The sequence below is a fragment of the Calonectris borealis genome, chromosome 8 (assembly GCF_964195595.1).
Source record: "Calonectris borealis chromosome 8, bCalBor7.hap1.2, whole genome shotgun sequence".
Taxonomy (NCBI): domain Eukaryota; kingdom Metazoa; phylum Chordata; class Aves; order Procellariiformes; family Procellariidae; genus Calonectris; species Calonectris borealis.
The window spans coordinates 16368916-16386168 of NC_134319.1; the positions used below are offsets into that span (position 1 = coordinate 16368916).

The 17253-nt window shown below is 35.7% G+C and overlaps 1 protein-coding gene across 1 annotated transcript in view; it reads right to left on the bottom strand.

Moving 5' to 3' along the window:
- TTLL7 (tubulin tyrosine ligase like 7) overlaps positions 1 to 17253 on the bottom strand; it is a 59677-nt gene that overhangs the window by 12194 nt on the left and 30230 nt on the right. The window contains exons 13-18 of the mRNA XM_075156129.1: positions 14282 to 14417; positions 13385 to 13471; positions 9142 to 9337; positions 7823 to 8103; positions 4852 to 4986; positions 1708 to 1788 (exon numbers count right to left, since the gene is read on the bottom strand). Coding sequence (XP_075012230.1) covers positions 1708 to 1788; positions 4852 to 4986; positions 7823 to 8103; positions 9142 to 9337; positions 13385 to 13471; positions 14282 to 14417 — 916 coding nt within the window. The remainder of the gene's footprint in view (positions 1 to 1707; positions 1789 to 4851; positions 4987 to 7822; positions 8104 to 9141; positions 9338 to 13384; positions 13472 to 14281; positions 14418 to 17253) is intronic.

Genomic DNA, 17253 nt, shown 5'->3' on the forward strand with positions numbered 1-17253 from the left:
CACGTCCCCCACCAGTTCCAACTGTCCCAAAGATTCCTGCTGAGAAAATGAGATCTCCATTGCAGCAGCCTCATGAATTTTGGGCCCTTTTATCTATGTATGTATGTATGTATGTATCTATCTCTCCCTCCCTCCTAGCAGCTCTTCCTCCATATATCACCATTTTCTAGAAGCCCCCACTAAGACTCTCTCTGGTTTTGGGCAAAAGGCTACAACTTCCATATGCACACAACAGAAAAGACCTATGTGCATGTATATTGGGATTACAGGACTCTTTTCTGTAACTGAAAAGAAATATGAGATCATTTTAAGCAAAGGACTGTTCAGCAGAACAGCTGTAGATATTAAACAAAAAATGATGCTATTTCAGCCAATGAAGTTGGTTGCTCCACTGATTCCTGTCAATGGCACAAGAAATAATTCTGCTAAATTACAGATCTGTGCTGCCATTTGTCATGGTTTGAGAAGAATTTTGACTGAATTATAGCCTCCCACATTTCCAAGTTCTTCTTCAGTTTGTCATGTCTAATTTAGTTTTAGAAAGCTGTGTGGACACATATTCCATTTACTACCTGAACTTAACTTGAATAGTCAAATATATTTCTATCATATTACAACACATTAAATGGACATGTTCTCTCTGTGCAGTAGGAAAATACAAGCATTTAATGCAATATTCAATAAAACACAATTTGAAAGACTGAGGATCACACTGCTGATTTTATAAAAAGTAATTTGAGATGAGGATCTGAAATCGTTCTTCCATTCTTCTATAACAATCTACCAACCTGTACCAATTATAATATTTATCATGTATGCAGCATTTTGATTAAGTTGCTTTCTTTTATGGTCTATAAAAATAGATTGTGAAACTGAGACACACAGAGATTAAATGCCTGGAACTGATATGCTAATCCACATAATGTGTCAGTGACTGAGGCAGAGAAAGACCCAAAATACTGCTTTAGGGGTACCAAAGTATTAATAATAGATATAATTTCTGCTCCATTAAGGAAAATAAATATTACACTAGGAAGATGATTTTGACTGACATATGACATACAGATACGACTGACATACTATCGTATGTCAGGTCTTAAACAGATTAAAAACTCTTTAGATGCTATGCACAACAGTAGCTCCTAGATAGCAGATGAGTGAAAACAGAATGATAAACAAATATAATTAGTCCTTTGCAAGACTAAACCAGTTAGTTGAACATTATAACAATATCAATAAACTTTGCTTGGCAGGTCTATTTTTTATTCAACATGATCTGTTGTAATATTATGGGTCAAAGACTCAAATAACCAAGTGCAATATCACTAACTCTAATGGAGTTTTAATATGGCTGGTCTGAAACTGCTGACTGGTTTATCCCTTGTCAATCAAAACTGCTGAATCAATACACTTCTAAGAATGTTTGCTAAAAATTACGTAAGTAAGCACTAATCACTTCTTTGTTTGCTTTTCTTTCAGCAGACTAATTTTTTAAGAAATTGTTCTTGAAATTATATTCCAGGATAATTATGCTTGTCTAAATATGAAGCAACATAATTTCTTGCAATGGAATTAATTCATATATATGTTAGTATTAATAGCCAGTATTTTATCATCTCAAGTCACCCCCAGCTACTGCTAAACACCAGTGAAAACACTGCTATGTGTCTACTTCAGATGAACTTCAGAAAATGAAATGTCACTTACTTTCCGTTGCTTTACAGAATCCAGTTTTACCAACCAATAGGATGCCACTTTTGTTTTATGATACTTCCAATTATCCATAATCTGTAGTCATTGCAAAACACAAGATAAAAGACATACACATAAAAACAACTGAAATCTGGCATTTCATTCACAAGCATTCCTGATGCTAAAAAGTGTGAGCATCTAAAAGATCTCTGTGAAAAGAACTGTTCTCTAAAAGAAATAGAAGAATATTTGCATATTTTTTGGGGGAATGTTTGCAAAGACGTGCACAATCTTTCAGTTTAATTCTACCCTCTTTTCCACCTGATTCCGACAGTCGTACACTACAAAGCAGGTAGAAACTTGTCTTGACTGACTCAGCTCGGTTTCCTTGAACACAGCAATAAGTTCAATAAAGCATAACTGTTAATCTATATAAATAGTGAGGTTTTTTGCTGCATAAAGGACATTAGACATACCTTGAAAACATCCTTTCTATAAGTGATCATATATGAACTGCAATACTCTCCTTTTATGATGTCTAAGTGCTACCAAAATAGCCCAAGCTGTGAACATACACACAGTTATTTTATCTTTTTATTTTGTTCCAGACCTACAAGTTCTGCCTCACTGACAACTAATATACCATTACTTGTTTCCTTCCATGATGAAATATTGTTTCCCACCAGAAACTGCTTAAAGCCAGACAAATTTATAAAAGAATTCTGCAATGAAAAAGTGCATTTATAACCATGCTAACGTTGTATGAGAAAGCACCACTAGATGGAGTGCATACGCACACACGCTCCCATACGTACATAAATGCACACACACTCTCACATGTCCGAAGGAGAAAATTTGATGAATCATTTTATTTCTGATTCTAAGATGAGAAACTAAATATGCTAGTTATGAATTCTATCTTCCAGAATCAACCATCATTACAGGAGAATTCCTTTCCACTGTGATGTAGTTGCACAGATTACTAGAGACATAATCAACATTTTGAAAGCTCACAGAGCAAAGGACATTTCCAAGCAAAAAATGAATTAGATGAATTTTAACACACCGTGGGCTGTGCTTACCACATCAGAATACAGGTGTTAATTTAAATTACTAGATCCCTTGTGGTGGTGTATTCCTCCCCCCTCTTTTCCTCTGGGCTACGATACGATCTCAGAACCTTCTGTTAAGCTTTAGCCATTGTGTATGAGTTGGGCGGTTAAGCGTCCCTTGGCCGTACCAAGCGCTCTTGCATGGCTAAGGTGGGCAATGACTGATCGTACCAGGGACACTAGCTACATGAACAGAAACAAGAGATAATTCATCATCTCTGACGGCTCTGAAGCATTCCCTACCTGGATCATAGCTCAAGTGGAACAATTGTTACCACTGTTACTGTGAAACAATACCATAATTACTACCCTGGACCACTTCGGATAGTAGCCAAAATGGAAATTTACTGATGACTAAAGCCAATCATCTCACAAACCTATAAACAGCGGTACCAAGTGAGACCCTTTGAGCTCTCCTGGACCGCAGCGGGCTGCATCCAGAACCTCTCTCTGACTGGGACGCCTCTCAGAGTCCGCAAACTCGAATGTGCAATTCTCAGAGGAACACGGGGATTTGGGCTGAAACACTCCTCAGGGTCCAACCCTTCGCCCGTTGAGAAATGCCAAAGCATTTAATGTGAGTACTTCACAGGACTCAAGGGGAATTTTTAACAGGTATACCTTTATAAATTTAGCTAGCTTTAGGCCTTTCATTTAGCTTTGGTACCATATTCATATGCATATATATATGTATTGATTGATCTAGATCTTTTTGCGTGCTTATCTGTACAGTTACTAACAAGTATAATCTGTAGTTAAGTTGTTTTAGTATTTGTAGTAACTTGACTAATTCTTTGTAGAGCTGCCAAATTGATTAATGCTTAAGTATTGTTGAACTCTACGTTGCTGCTGAACACCCTTAACCCTTTAGTCATAAACCGTTGCCCAAGTCTGAGACTAAGGGTAGATCCAGCCACACCTAGGCTCCTCTCTGAGAAGGACTTTAGAAAGCAAGGGGGTCTACTCTGAACCTCATGACTCAACGGGAGGGTTTTCTTACCCCTTTTTGTATTAGACACAAACAGTTGTCCAAGTCTGAGACTAAGATTAGGTCCAGTCGGATCTTCTCTGAACCTCGTGACTCAATGGGAGGGTCCCCCTTACCCTTTTATCCTCAATCTCTATGCAAATCATTCCAACACAATTTTAACACGATTTTCCCCTATGTATACTTAATCCATGTAATAAGTAATAGAGTGAACCTTGCCATCAAATTCTGTTAAGTCACGTTTCTATAAATTTCTATTAAAATCACCCTTTGCCATTACTTTTGCTAGTGATTCTTTATGCGGCCTTAAAACCATTCATTCGTGACATCCTTCCATATCTCTGCTAGATGGAGAAAAAAACTTCTATCTTCATTTTTTTTTTCTTTTCCAAGCTGATGTTAGTTTCTTTGCGCTAGATATTTAAAGGTGATTTAGATACCATGTATTTTCTGCTTACATAACTGAATATTAGGTGTTGCTTTTTAATTACCCTTTAGATTGGGCATTGTTTCACAAGTCTTTGATACCAAACAATGAGGCTCAGGACAATGTTGGATGTAAGAAAGGGTAAGCTGGCAAACTAGAAGAGCCAAAAAAGAGTGTGACTGGTGTTCTTTATGACGAGCAGACTTCCAGTTTGCCTTGCAGCATACCATTCCGAGTTCTCTAGTATGCCTATTCAAAAGCAAGTTAAACATGTCAGGAGCTATACTAACAATACCAGATGAAATATAAACTGTTAATGAATTGTAACATTCTTTTTAGCTTACTTAAAAGTTTGAACTTTCTCCACAATGAAAAACTGAATTTTCCTAACCTTCCTGATTGTTTCTCATATATTTTATAAAGACATAGGAATGTTTTCAGTGCTGCTCTTTTAAGGTCAGAAAGCATGCAAAGCTCCAAGCTTTTGAATTCTTTTGAATTATTCTGAGTTATGGAAGTTTTAAGAGTACAGGAGCTCATGAATCATAAATTGAGCTTCCTGCTTTCCTTCATTTTAGTGGCCTAAACAGCGTCTAGCCTGTAATTCTTCTTTCTTATTTATAGATACTTACATCTTCTATAATTAATTCTGATTCTTCATCTGTTTTACCTGGGAACTTCATTCTCATGTCATTGATAACGAGAAGAGTCTCTTTTGTCAAAGCAACTTCTTGCTCTTTTGTTTTCTGTTGCAGCAAAGACTCACTCTAAAAACCAATATGAAGCAGAGGAAAAATTTCAGGCGTGTCATTAGATCACATTACAAAGATGTTTCCTTGACAAAAATAAATTCTAAATAGGGTGACATAAGATATATTATTAAAGTGGATAGACATAATATCTAATACATAACTAATTTACAAACATATGCCTCCTACACTAATGCATCAGCATTACTTACAGTTGTCAAGAAAAATTTATTTAAAATATTTAGATAATAGTCTTTGAGTTTAAATTCAACATAATGAAAAGAAATTATTAGTCATAAAAAACTTCCTTTCAGTTCTTCACTGCAACAATTTAACAGAAACTGCCAGTTATATGTCATTGTGCCAAGAATTCAGGAAGCATTAAAAAGTAAGGACACTTTGCTCCTACTCTGGTCAGTGGGGGTTCTGACAGCATCTTCGATTGTCCAGGATTTTGTTTAAAATATCAGTGCTTTTTATACCAACACCAGCTTGAACTCCTACAGTGCTAAGACTATCGCTGGCGGAGTTAGTTTAGGGTTTTCTTTAAATCTTAGACTCTAGTTAGAAGTATTTCTGGTCCTCTTTCTTTACTTTTGCATACTTTTGCATTTGCAAGATTAAATGGGCTTAATTTTATGTTTTTTTCAAGAGTGAAATGCAAAATTTTTCGACATTTCTAAATCTTTGTATTTTGTAAGAACTACACTACTTAAGGATATTTTTGCCTAAGTGAGTGATAAATATTTTCAAGCATAACAAAATATTTTGCTATACAATATATAATAATGTGGCTGAAATAAGATAGCAAATATTTCCAAATCCACTTTTGTGTATAACTGCTATAATAATGTGTCTGCAATTCCCAACTGTAAATGGCTTATTCTACAGTTAGTTTCTATACCTTTAGTACCTTTGGATCTCAGCAGCCTCCAAAAATGGCAATATACTGCCCAAAGGATAGATAAACTAATACTTTATCACGCATAAATGGTTTCTTCTTAGTAAGTTACAGTTTATCAATTTTAATTTTATTCTAGCAGTAATATATAGTATATTATTCTTAGTTGCAAAAATAATTATGAACAGAGTTCCATTCACAATACAGTGCTAAATTATGAGTAGTTCTTATCCATTCTGTAAGTAATTTTATTCACATTATTTAAGAAGCATGACCTAAGCTCTATCACCCAACATAATTGTTCTGCATATCAAGATCATTTCTGTGGTGGAGCTTTCTCAACGAAAAAGAGAGTATGGTTTCTTACTAATGTTAATTTAAGTGAGTAGCCCATTTTTAATGTCAGATGGTAAGAGACTGTTTTTAATCTTTCAGTAATTTGTATTTGATATAGAGTTAATGTGAATAGAAAAATCTATATTAGCCCTGTCTCATTAAACTCTCAGAGTACATCTTGATGATAAAAGGGTACTTTTTAAACTTGAGATAGCTAATGTGATAGAAAATACCTTTAACACGTTGTGGTGAAGACACAATCTTAATGTCTTTCCAAATCTATTAGCTGACTTTAAAGATGGAAAACCATGTTAAGGAGTATTTCACAAGATGTCAGCACACAATTTTAAAAGGATCCTTTTTCATCATTTAGACAAAGCCTCACAGGCAAAACAGACAATGAGCGTTCTACCGGATAAAAATGATGATTAGAGATAGTAAATACTATGAAGCAAGTTAATTAGCATTACAAAAGGATTTCGCACAATCAAAGCTCACCACAATAGAGAAAGGCTGCAAATATGGGTTAAAAGTGCCCATTTGTTTGCCTCATCTCCAGATGAATCATTTGGGTGATGAAAGATACAGGTCAGGCACCAAAGCATGAATGGAAATGCACTGGCACCAACACCCAGTACAATACTGAATGGGGTTGGAGACCGATCCCAGCAAACAGTGCCTTGGGATAAGTAGATATGTGGTCCACCATGCAAACACAAAAGAAGAAATGCCTGGATTGTGAAGGCGATACCAAAGAGGATGACAATCTGGTCACAAAAAGAAAAAGTGTATGGTTCAGAAGTACATTGTGAAATTACAACTAACCACACAAATTCTAAACAGCTAAAAGTGTTTAATCTGATCTATTTATTCTATTAATTATTTAGTTAGATCACCTGAGTCTAAATGCTTGTCTGTGTCAGAGACAGGCTTCAAAATAAAAGAAGTTTTATCTTCACTTTAAAAAAAAAAGATGGCTTCTGAGACATTTACTGCAGTGGCAAATCCTGAAGACGACAAGAACTATCTATAAATTTTAAATTGTTCCCTTTGGAAGCAGAGCTCTACTGCAGTGGTATAGTATATGTGAATTAAGTACAGTAGGTTGAAAATTAATTACACCTTCTTCTACAATGGACACCCATACAAAGTCTTACTAATGTTTTATCCTGGTACAATGTATTTACCCTTGGAGTATACTCTGGTTTTGAAATATTGATGTATTTTTGTTACTGTAAAGATTCTGAAGACAGGTACACCCTTATTTCAGAATCAGCAGTCCCCAAACAAATCACAGAAACTTTTCAGGGGAGGAAAAATTCTTTCTATCTTCAAAAAACTATTTAGGAGAGCAGGTTTCCCAGTCACAAAATCTCTAGAATTTCCATTCTCACAAAATGTCACATCTGTATTGCTGCACCAGAAACACTGAAACATCACAGCTAGCACTCACTGTAAGTCACATGCAGGTCTAGAGATCTTATATTCCTGAGTTTCTGTCAAAATAGCATTGACTATAGTACCTCAGGTTTTCTGACATTGTAAAAATTAGTAATGTATTGACTGAGTTTTAGAGAAAAGGAACATATTTTGAATGCAACTACTGTGTTAACTCACCCCCGAAGAGTTCATAGTTCCCAAGCTGGGTGTCTGAGAGACTCTGGCCGAAGATGGGCTGCGATTTAAAGAATGAGACCTATTCACTGAGGATGCATGCTGGATTTGCAGAGATGCTTTGGCTGAAAAGGGACGTTGCTCAGCTGCTTGTGACTGCATAGTCAATATTGATATTGAACGAGGGCAGCTTACTGAACGCCTTATTGGACCTGTGGATGATGTGGGGGATGAATATGATGGAGATTTTGTATTTTTAATCGAAGGTTTCCAGTTCATTCTACCTGCAGACAAATTAAATGAATGATGCAATTACTTATTCTTTTAACACCCATTTTTCAGTCTTTGTAACTAACAACATATATGACCAACGAGTGCACATATGCTGTACTATAATGTAAGTTGACTAACAACTATATATGCAGCAGCCAGTCATGTCAGATCCTCTATTAATACATACTTTACATACTCTATAAGAACATTTATTTCTTTCTCATAGTCAGCTTTATTCAGGTGAACTCCAGTCCTCTATAACATGCATCAGATTTATGACAGAGTGCATATGCCCTATAGGTCAAAAAGTATGTGGCCACTATGTGCGGCTTCCTGCCTGTAAGAATATGGAAGCAGGAGAGAAAATTTGGTTGATGGATCCCATATTTGCAGATCCGGTCTCCCTCATCTGCTCCTGCATAGCTGTTTTTTAATTCAGTCTTCTGCTAAATAAAGGATGCTGCTATGAAAAATAAAATTTTAGAAGCAGCGTTATGTGTGTGCAATCACATGATGAAATCCTCTGAGACTATAAACCGCTAAAACAAAAAATAACATGCTATATCTACCATGTTCAACAGAACACGCTTACACTAATGCTCTGCAGCAAGCAAGAAAACAACCACAAAAAAAAAAACCTGTGCAGGGATCTCATCTGGAATATATTACCTGCTATATGTCTCCAGATAAATTTCTTTATCCTTTCTATATTCCAGCAAATTCAAGCTTAATAAGACTACCCTTTACAGGGAAAAAAATGACAATCTGCTCAAAAAAAAAATCTCAGAGCAAAAAGGAACATTCACACCATTTCCAAGTGTAGCCCAGCTGTATTTTTCTCTTTAGCATTCTCAGCAAAAGAATATTCATTTTTTCCTTTTTTTAAAATTCATTTTCATTAATTTAGAAAATATTTTAAAGAAGACAAAACAAGCAAACCAGTGTTTAACCCTGAGTTACAAATGTTGATACGTTCTAAAATACTGAAGCATTTTATGTAATTCATCGTGAATGCCAGACTTAGTTGGAAAAGTGATCATTTAACTTACCTGATTGTTCTAAAGATTTATATTTATTTTCTTCAATATCATACGAAACTTTTTTCTCTTTTTTTTCATTGTGATCTTCCTTTTCAGTTTCTTCTCCTGATTCTGTCATGCTGCTACCGCTATCACAGCTACTATCACTATTGTAGTTCTTAAGTCTTCTTAAGGGCTGTGCACTTTCTGGCATTGAACACAAGGGCTAAAGCAAAAAAAAAACCAACAAAAAAACAGAAACAAACAAACAAACAAAAAAAAAACACCCAAGAAATTAAATTCTTCCATAATCCCAAAAGACACTTTACTATCACACTAGGTCCCTGATTCAGGCAAGTTCATTTGTACATATTTAAACCCTCCCAAATTAGATTGGAAGTTTGTCCTTAATTTTAAAATAAATGCTTAAATATTTCATTAAATTCACTACACAGTAATCCTAATCTTTCTCACATGAAGAGCAGTATAACATAGTAAGGGGGAAAAAAAATCATTTTATTTCAAGTATGACTTACACTACCAGACATGTTGAATTACAGTTTGAAATCATAAATCAAGTGATACAGAATACCATTTACAATCAGTTTCAATCCCTCACTGATATTTGCAATAACTGAAGCTATAGTTTAACAAAGGTCAATGTGAAGTAAAGAAATACATCAGGGAACTTTGGCTGGTACAGTTCTGAAAGGGAAAGTGATTAATCCACGTCCTGCAGAAAGCAGAAACTGGACGAATATAGCAAGCTATGCTAGGTGTATTTGGTGTCCCATATGCACATGGGATTCAGTGTCATTAGGTAATTAATCTTGTGCTATTACCAAGGATACTGCAAGACAAAAAGCAAAAAGTAGGAGACAGAGAAACTGATGCAAGAACATAAACTACAAATGAAAATTTTTCTTCTTCCATCTTCCATCAGGCAGACAAGAAAAATGCAATATCCTCCATTATATCTATTATCCTAAAAAAGCTCATGTGGTCACTTTTTTCCCCTACACATTTTCTTTCTTTCCAGTAACTCTCAGCTATAACAAGCTATGGTGATGGCCTCATCTTCCTAGTCATCTAATGGACTGCAATTAAAACTCGATCTGAAAAAAATTAATATCATAATTTCTGAACACATTTTGGGCCAGAGTGAAATAGAAGAACTCTCAGGATTAATTTAAATTGCCCTATTAGCATAATATAATGCACCAAGATTTATTGTGAAGGGCAATAGAACAAAACCCCAAAGATACTGTTCCTGCAAGATACACTTTATAACTAAACATATTCTACCTAAACTTCTGTTCCAGCCAAGGAAGGAAGGAGATTTCTGCCACTAACTTAAAAGCAACAGTAGGTTTATGCAAGCTCAAGCTATTAGACCAGATCAGGAAGAGCTGAAGAAGTATATTCCATTGAGGAGAGTCCTGGCAATTGTTCAGATCACATGAAGAATATTTTGATATCTATCTACCTGCAGAAGGACAAATTAAGGTGCCTCAACACTTACTGCTTTCTCAAAAATAGCTGTCCTAATCATGACATGCTGTGTATCATGGAGATATATTGATCAGACATTCCTGATGAGTTACACAAGGTATAATAAACATTTTCAATCAAAACTCACAGGGGCTTTAAGGTAAATCTCATTCCCACTTATCATATGCATGTTCCTCACACATTCTACCCTAAACAATTGTCATGGTTTAACCTGGCAGGCAGCCAAATACCACGCAGCCACTCACTCACTCCCTCCCCGCCCCCCAAGCGGGACCGGGAGAGAATCGAAGAACATCCTGACCAATTAACAAAGAAGAATAAAAAGAAAGGTCAAAGAAATTACAAAAAGCAATAATGACAAATAATAGCTAGATCTGGGTTTAAACTGACCTCTTAAAATAAGATATATTTGATTGCTTAGCAATTCTAATCACCTTGATTTTCCCCTTATGCTAACTGCATTTTTCTTTGATTAAACTCATCTGATTTTATATCAGAAGAATAAAAATAAAAGTAATTGCTCATTTCCTCTACAATATCTGTTATTTTATTTCCTTAGTTCTTTTTCCTGCACAAACAGGTGCAATGTAATAAACACGAGTAAACCTTACAGTGTGTAAGGATAAGGTGCCCTCTAGAGGCTACAAATAAACCAGACATTTCCAGAATGTATTTCTCAATCTAAGTAGAATCAGTAATATTTTAATGGCAGGCAAAAATGCCTTCATGCTGGGAAATTCTTGACTTGTTTTCTACTCTGAGGTCCTAATCACATTCAAATAAAAATAAGGCTGAAATTCCTAGCAAATATGGAATAGTTGTTACATGCAAAGCTTATTTATAGACACACACCCCTCTACCCCTCAGATATATACATGTATATATATGTTCCTACATACGGAGGAAGATGAGGAGGAAAACACCGCTCTCTCCTAACTATTCCAGCTGTTCTGGAATTTTCTGAGTCCTGATTATTCCTCTTCCCAAGGAAGAGAGTGTGCCCAAGGCAGAGCATCTGACTTCCTAACAGTAGCTTCTGTCAGCAGGCCAGCCACTGGCTTTTAAGGGAGGACAGGACTTTAAGACCTTCTGAAAGAACCTTTCACATTGAGTAACGTAACGTGAAAAGTACTGTTCCTTCGGGTTTGTTCTGTCTATCAGATCTTGCATAAGTTACTTTTTTGATACGCTAATGGATCTTTATTTGTAGGATTTTATGATTACAAGAAGATGAGTTTTACAGCCTTCCCTTTTGATTTCATCAATTTTATGGCAAAAAAGAAGAAGTGGGAATTTTGGTCATATGCAATTTTTAAATTCTCCTGTAAGTGCAAACAATATTGTACAGGTAGAGCAGCTTGTGAGCTATGGTATCCATTTGCCTGTTATAAAAGAAGACCACGTCATATAGTCTCACTCACAAATTGATCAAACTTCATCTTAAAACTAATTCTCAGTTTGGGCTCAGTACCCTATTAAATGCTTATGACCCCCAGCTTGGGAATGGCTTGTGTGCAACCAGTGTAGAGATAATATAGATCAAGTCTCTGTGCATACAGTCAACCAGAGAGATGCTCTCTGAGGGCTGCTGGGAAAAGACAGGCTTCTGGAAAAAGGAAAAACGTGACTGAGATGTTGAACTTGAATTCAAGTGACCCTCTGTTAAAGAACTGAAAACAAAACCTCAAGGAGAAGAATCCCTGAAGAATGTGGGCTGAGTGTGTTGCCAGGGTGGACTGGATTTTTTTTTTCTTCTTTAAACGAATCCACCACTGTTAAAGCACTAGCTCACAAAATCCGCATATTTGTAATGAGGTTCCTGCAAATCTATCTTAATATCAGATGAGGTATGCAGATCCTCTTTCCAGTATGCACGCTTGTAACAAGGTGTAGCTCTTTGGATTCTTGAACATATATAAAGTACTCCTGCAAGCTCAGGACAATTGTCAGCATTCATTTTGTACAGAAATTGCCAGATTTATACACCATGTTCTCAGAAACGTAAAATGCTTTAAAAAAATTTACATGCATCCATAAACAAATCCATCAGAGCTCAGGAACATAAATGTAGGCTCTTCTAAGCAGACTTCACCTAAAATGTTTGCAGGATATAAGACACGTGCTTATTTTAGCCAAGCCCAAACTATTTATCTTTACTGGCTTACAGAGATATGCAGTGTATTTAAGGCAAAGACTTGCATGAACTATGCACACAACCAGAAAGCATTAAGCTAAAAATAATATACATCCACTTTAAAAGCAGATTTTTGGATACGAAACAGGCTCCAAGGTATACTGTACAACCCTTTCAGCAAGTAAGCAAGCTACAGATACATCATAATCATAATTAATCCTTTGAGCTTCCATAGTGCCTCTTATCCCCTGATCTCAAAATTCCTTAGTGGCACTAATTGATTAAAGATGAAAGCATTCTTTTGAGATAGGCTATGGATATAAAAATCATTTCACACACTGAAATCAAACAATCTCTTGTACAACAGCTGTTGCCATGCACAATAATTCCTCAAAATAGCTTAGAGAAGAAAACAAGGATCTCATATCCAGTTAAAATTTTAATGGGATTTAGTTGGACAAATGGTAGTTATGCTTCTCTTCATACTTCAAAAAAAAAAAAACAGGCTAATGGCAGTCTGAGGAAGAAAACTTCTACCAGGATCAGCTAACTAAATTCCCCACTTAAAATTCTAAGATTACTTCTCTACAGAGTGAAATTAAAAATTGGTATCTAGAAGTCAAATACCTTAGGTCCTCGCTGCCTGGTGCATTTTCCCATCAGTTTTTCATCATCTATTTCACACTGCTCCAGAAGATCCAAAATGTCCTCCTCCTAGAAATGGGAATTTTGCTACAATTAATTCAAAGCAGGACATATCCTATCCTTCCAAAGCTCAAGCACCAACTGGTAGGAATTTGAAATTACTTTGATTACTAATTCCTGAAATAAAACTCTGAATCCCTCCACAGAGGATATAAAAGTATTTCTTCTGATGCATGCAACTCTGCTTGCAATCAACATGAAATTGACAGTTAAAATCAAGTCTCAACATTTATTAAAGATAAGTCTGAAGAAAGGGTTGAACAAAGATTCCTGTAGAACTGCTGGATGATGCCAACTACAAGATGGGAAATTATTTCTCAGATTTCAAATTAAATCACGTTAGTTGGTTATTTTAAATGTAGCCGTTTTCCTGCTGTTTATCTCTGACTACATAAGTAGGCAATCAGGCAGAGTTTTTGGATGCCTTAAACTAGTGGAGCTGGTTTTATGATATCTCTCATTCCAGTCCGTACAAGTGGATAAATAGGCTGGGGACATTACTGGAGGAAGAAGGAGGCAATTACCAGCTCAAAAGCAGTTTCTGCCAACCTCTGGTTTGGCCAGGGGTAAGGCTGAGGATCAGGGAAATGGTAAAGTAGCTTAAAGCCAGCTAGCCTGTCTCCACCCTGGGTCCACTGCAGTTCATCCAGATTCAAGGATCTGGCCCACAAGCTGCACAAAGAATAATAATAAAATGATGGAAATGTTATCAAATGCTATTTATTAGCCATCACACATGATTATCGTGAAACTAATCCACAAGGTCATGAATTCCAAGATAAATAACTCCTAAAGCCAATACTTCTTGTGCTTCAGTACCTTCATTCTTTTTAAAGGGTTATTCATTTCCCGCTGAAGTGAAGCTGCTCTCCCAGCAAGAAACGTCTGGAAAGCAGTGGCTAACAAACTCTCATACTTTTCAAGTAATGTCTTATCATCAGGAGGGTAAATTCGTCTAAAATAGGGGGGAAAAAAAAAAGAGTTTAAGATAGAAGCTGAGCTACTTATCACACTAGGAACAAAAGTAATGCAGCTAATTCACAGTGTCTTCTATAATGCATATGCAACCCATCTATAATAATTATATAATATCATATCATAAAACATATACTCTGAACATTGCTCTCTAAATCTGATTTTAACTCAGAGAATACATTCATGTTTAAACCAGCAATTAGCCAGTCAAAAGAAATACCATGCAGGTCATTCCAGAGATATACCAAAACTCAGTTTTGCAGTACTCTGAAATTTCAGTGGGTGCGAATGATGCATGCAGGTGTGAATGATTCATGAAATATTAACAATATATTGCATATAAAATTCAGAGCCACAAAATAATTTGTATTAGCAATAAAAGGACACAAAACAGTGAAAATTTGAATAATTGCTTTGAGTTAATGGGCATGATGTACTGCACTTGAATGCTAAACCCTCCAAAATAATGAACAGGAAGAAATAGATACTATTAAAAAAAAAAAATTTCTGGTACACGGATGTACAGGGTGACTTTGATTTTCCACTAGAGCAGCTATGTCATTATTCTCTAAAATTACAGGTAAGGAGATTATGACAATATGAGAAGCAGGACTTGGTGATTTATGCACGCTCATCAAGCTACAATGGGCTTTGAAGAAAACCACTCCAATCAATTTGTCATGAATGCCTGAAACACAGCCAGAAATTGTGAAAGTGGAAGACTAATTTCTAATGTATTGTAAGGAGTTAATTCTGCCTGCACTGTGCAAAGCATAGGCACCATTTATATATTGACTGGCATTATGTGACTCTTAATGTTTTTGTGGATCTTTTGTGAACTTTTTACAAGGTTCTTTCTCCTTCTTCCTTTTCAGTCTCTTCCTCCTTGAAAGGGTATCTTTCATGATGATTTTGTTGCAATGAAAAAAGGATGGTTATGATCCCATTAGACTCAGGGCAGTACTACAGCAAACTGAAGATGGTTCCAGTTTGCATAAAATACCTGTAGTTGCAGTCAACACCTTTTAATGGTGTTGATTCTACTGCTGAAAAAGTGCCATAGAACAATACTTCAAAGAAAGGATATTCATTTTAATATATGTAGAAATACACTGAAGCTAAAGGCCTTTTCAAAGTCATACACATTCTTTTCAGTTCTTCATGAATTCACAAATGCTTGAAAGCATGGCTTCTACTTCGACCACCCCTACTGGAATCAGTGGGCTAGTTGTGCTTGCAGACAGACACTTGACTAAGCCAACTGCTGAACTTGACATACATAGATTAAATTAAATCCTGCTGAGATTGATTAGGTTTCTCTGGATTTTTATTCAGAAAGCAATATTAATCCATGCAGCTATGCTAGCACCCAAAACTTCCATGATTCTATGGCAATGCCTGACAGAAGCTAGTCCTGCTCTGCAGGAGAACATCACAAGGAGAAAACACTGCATAATGCTCAGATAAAATTTCTCTGCATCTCTAGCCAAGATTCCTTTACTTCTCAGGCTCTGCTGATTCTTCAGCTTTTTTGCAAACACATGGTAATACAAAAACACAAAGCTGTTCTGCCCTTCCACATCTGCACATTCCTCATGAAATGGTACTTCACTTTTTCCTGAGGAAAAAAATACTTTTGTATTTTTATTGATTTACATTAACCAAAAAGCTAAATAAAGAGAACATTTGGCTCATTTTCAGTCAAGAACTGAATAAGTAACCTAAAATGCGATCAGTTAAAAAGTTAAGACTTTAAAGTTATCGAAAAAGCAAAATCTATTAAAGCATCATGATGCTTCTCTTTCTTATAGTCTACGTAGCATGAAAATAACTGCTTCATTGTGGGGTTTTTTTGATGTGCTAGTTCAGCTCCACATATGTCAAGAAAGGATGTAATTAAAACTGGGAATGTTACAAAGAAAGACTTTTTGTAAGCAAAATGTTAATTCATCAAAAATGAAAATTTCACAGAAACATCTATCTATTTACATGAGAACCTTACTGGGAAGTATAGAACATCTGCTCAAAAAAGCAGAGATGAAGAACAGCAGAAAAGGCATTCTGACTAATTCAGAATAAAAGATGTGAACCGAGACCTCCCATGTCCTGGATGAATGTTATAAAGAGTGGGCAAATGTTCCCATCATCTCTTCCTAGTCGTACTCCACTCCATTTTGCCAAATATTCATAGGCCTTGCTTTCACTTCTCATTGAAGCAAATATCAAGAAATAATAATAATAATAAAAACATCATAAAACAAAATTACTGTTTTCTGGCCAATGCCTGTTATAACCAACAAGTTAAAACTTCCTTTTGAACGTATTTTTCTAAGGAATCTGAAGATACTTACGTTTAAGCCTACTAAGAACCAAAATCAAAGTGCAGAAATATGAATATACTATTTATTTCAAATGCCATTCTATCAAAAATTATGGAAGGACCAATAAAGTTTCTGAATTTTTGGCAAGCTTCATAGATAACATTCAGATTTGATTTCTTATAAGGGAATATTCAGATTTGATATTTTTATAGGGGAATACTCACACCCCTATATTGCCTGCCCCCTCCCCGAGATAAGAATCATCATATGTGATTATAGAACAGGTCCATAATGACAGTCATGGCTCTTGGTATGCTGAATGTGAACAATCATGTCTTTCAAGCAAATGTCTTACACAAACACTAGAGTGATTGATGTCATATGAATTCCTAAGTGCATGCAAAAATTTGGAATCAAAAAAAGAACTATCTGAAAAAAAAACTTTACTACCTGGTGTACACATATGTATTTTCTATAAACGCCTACACATTTTTG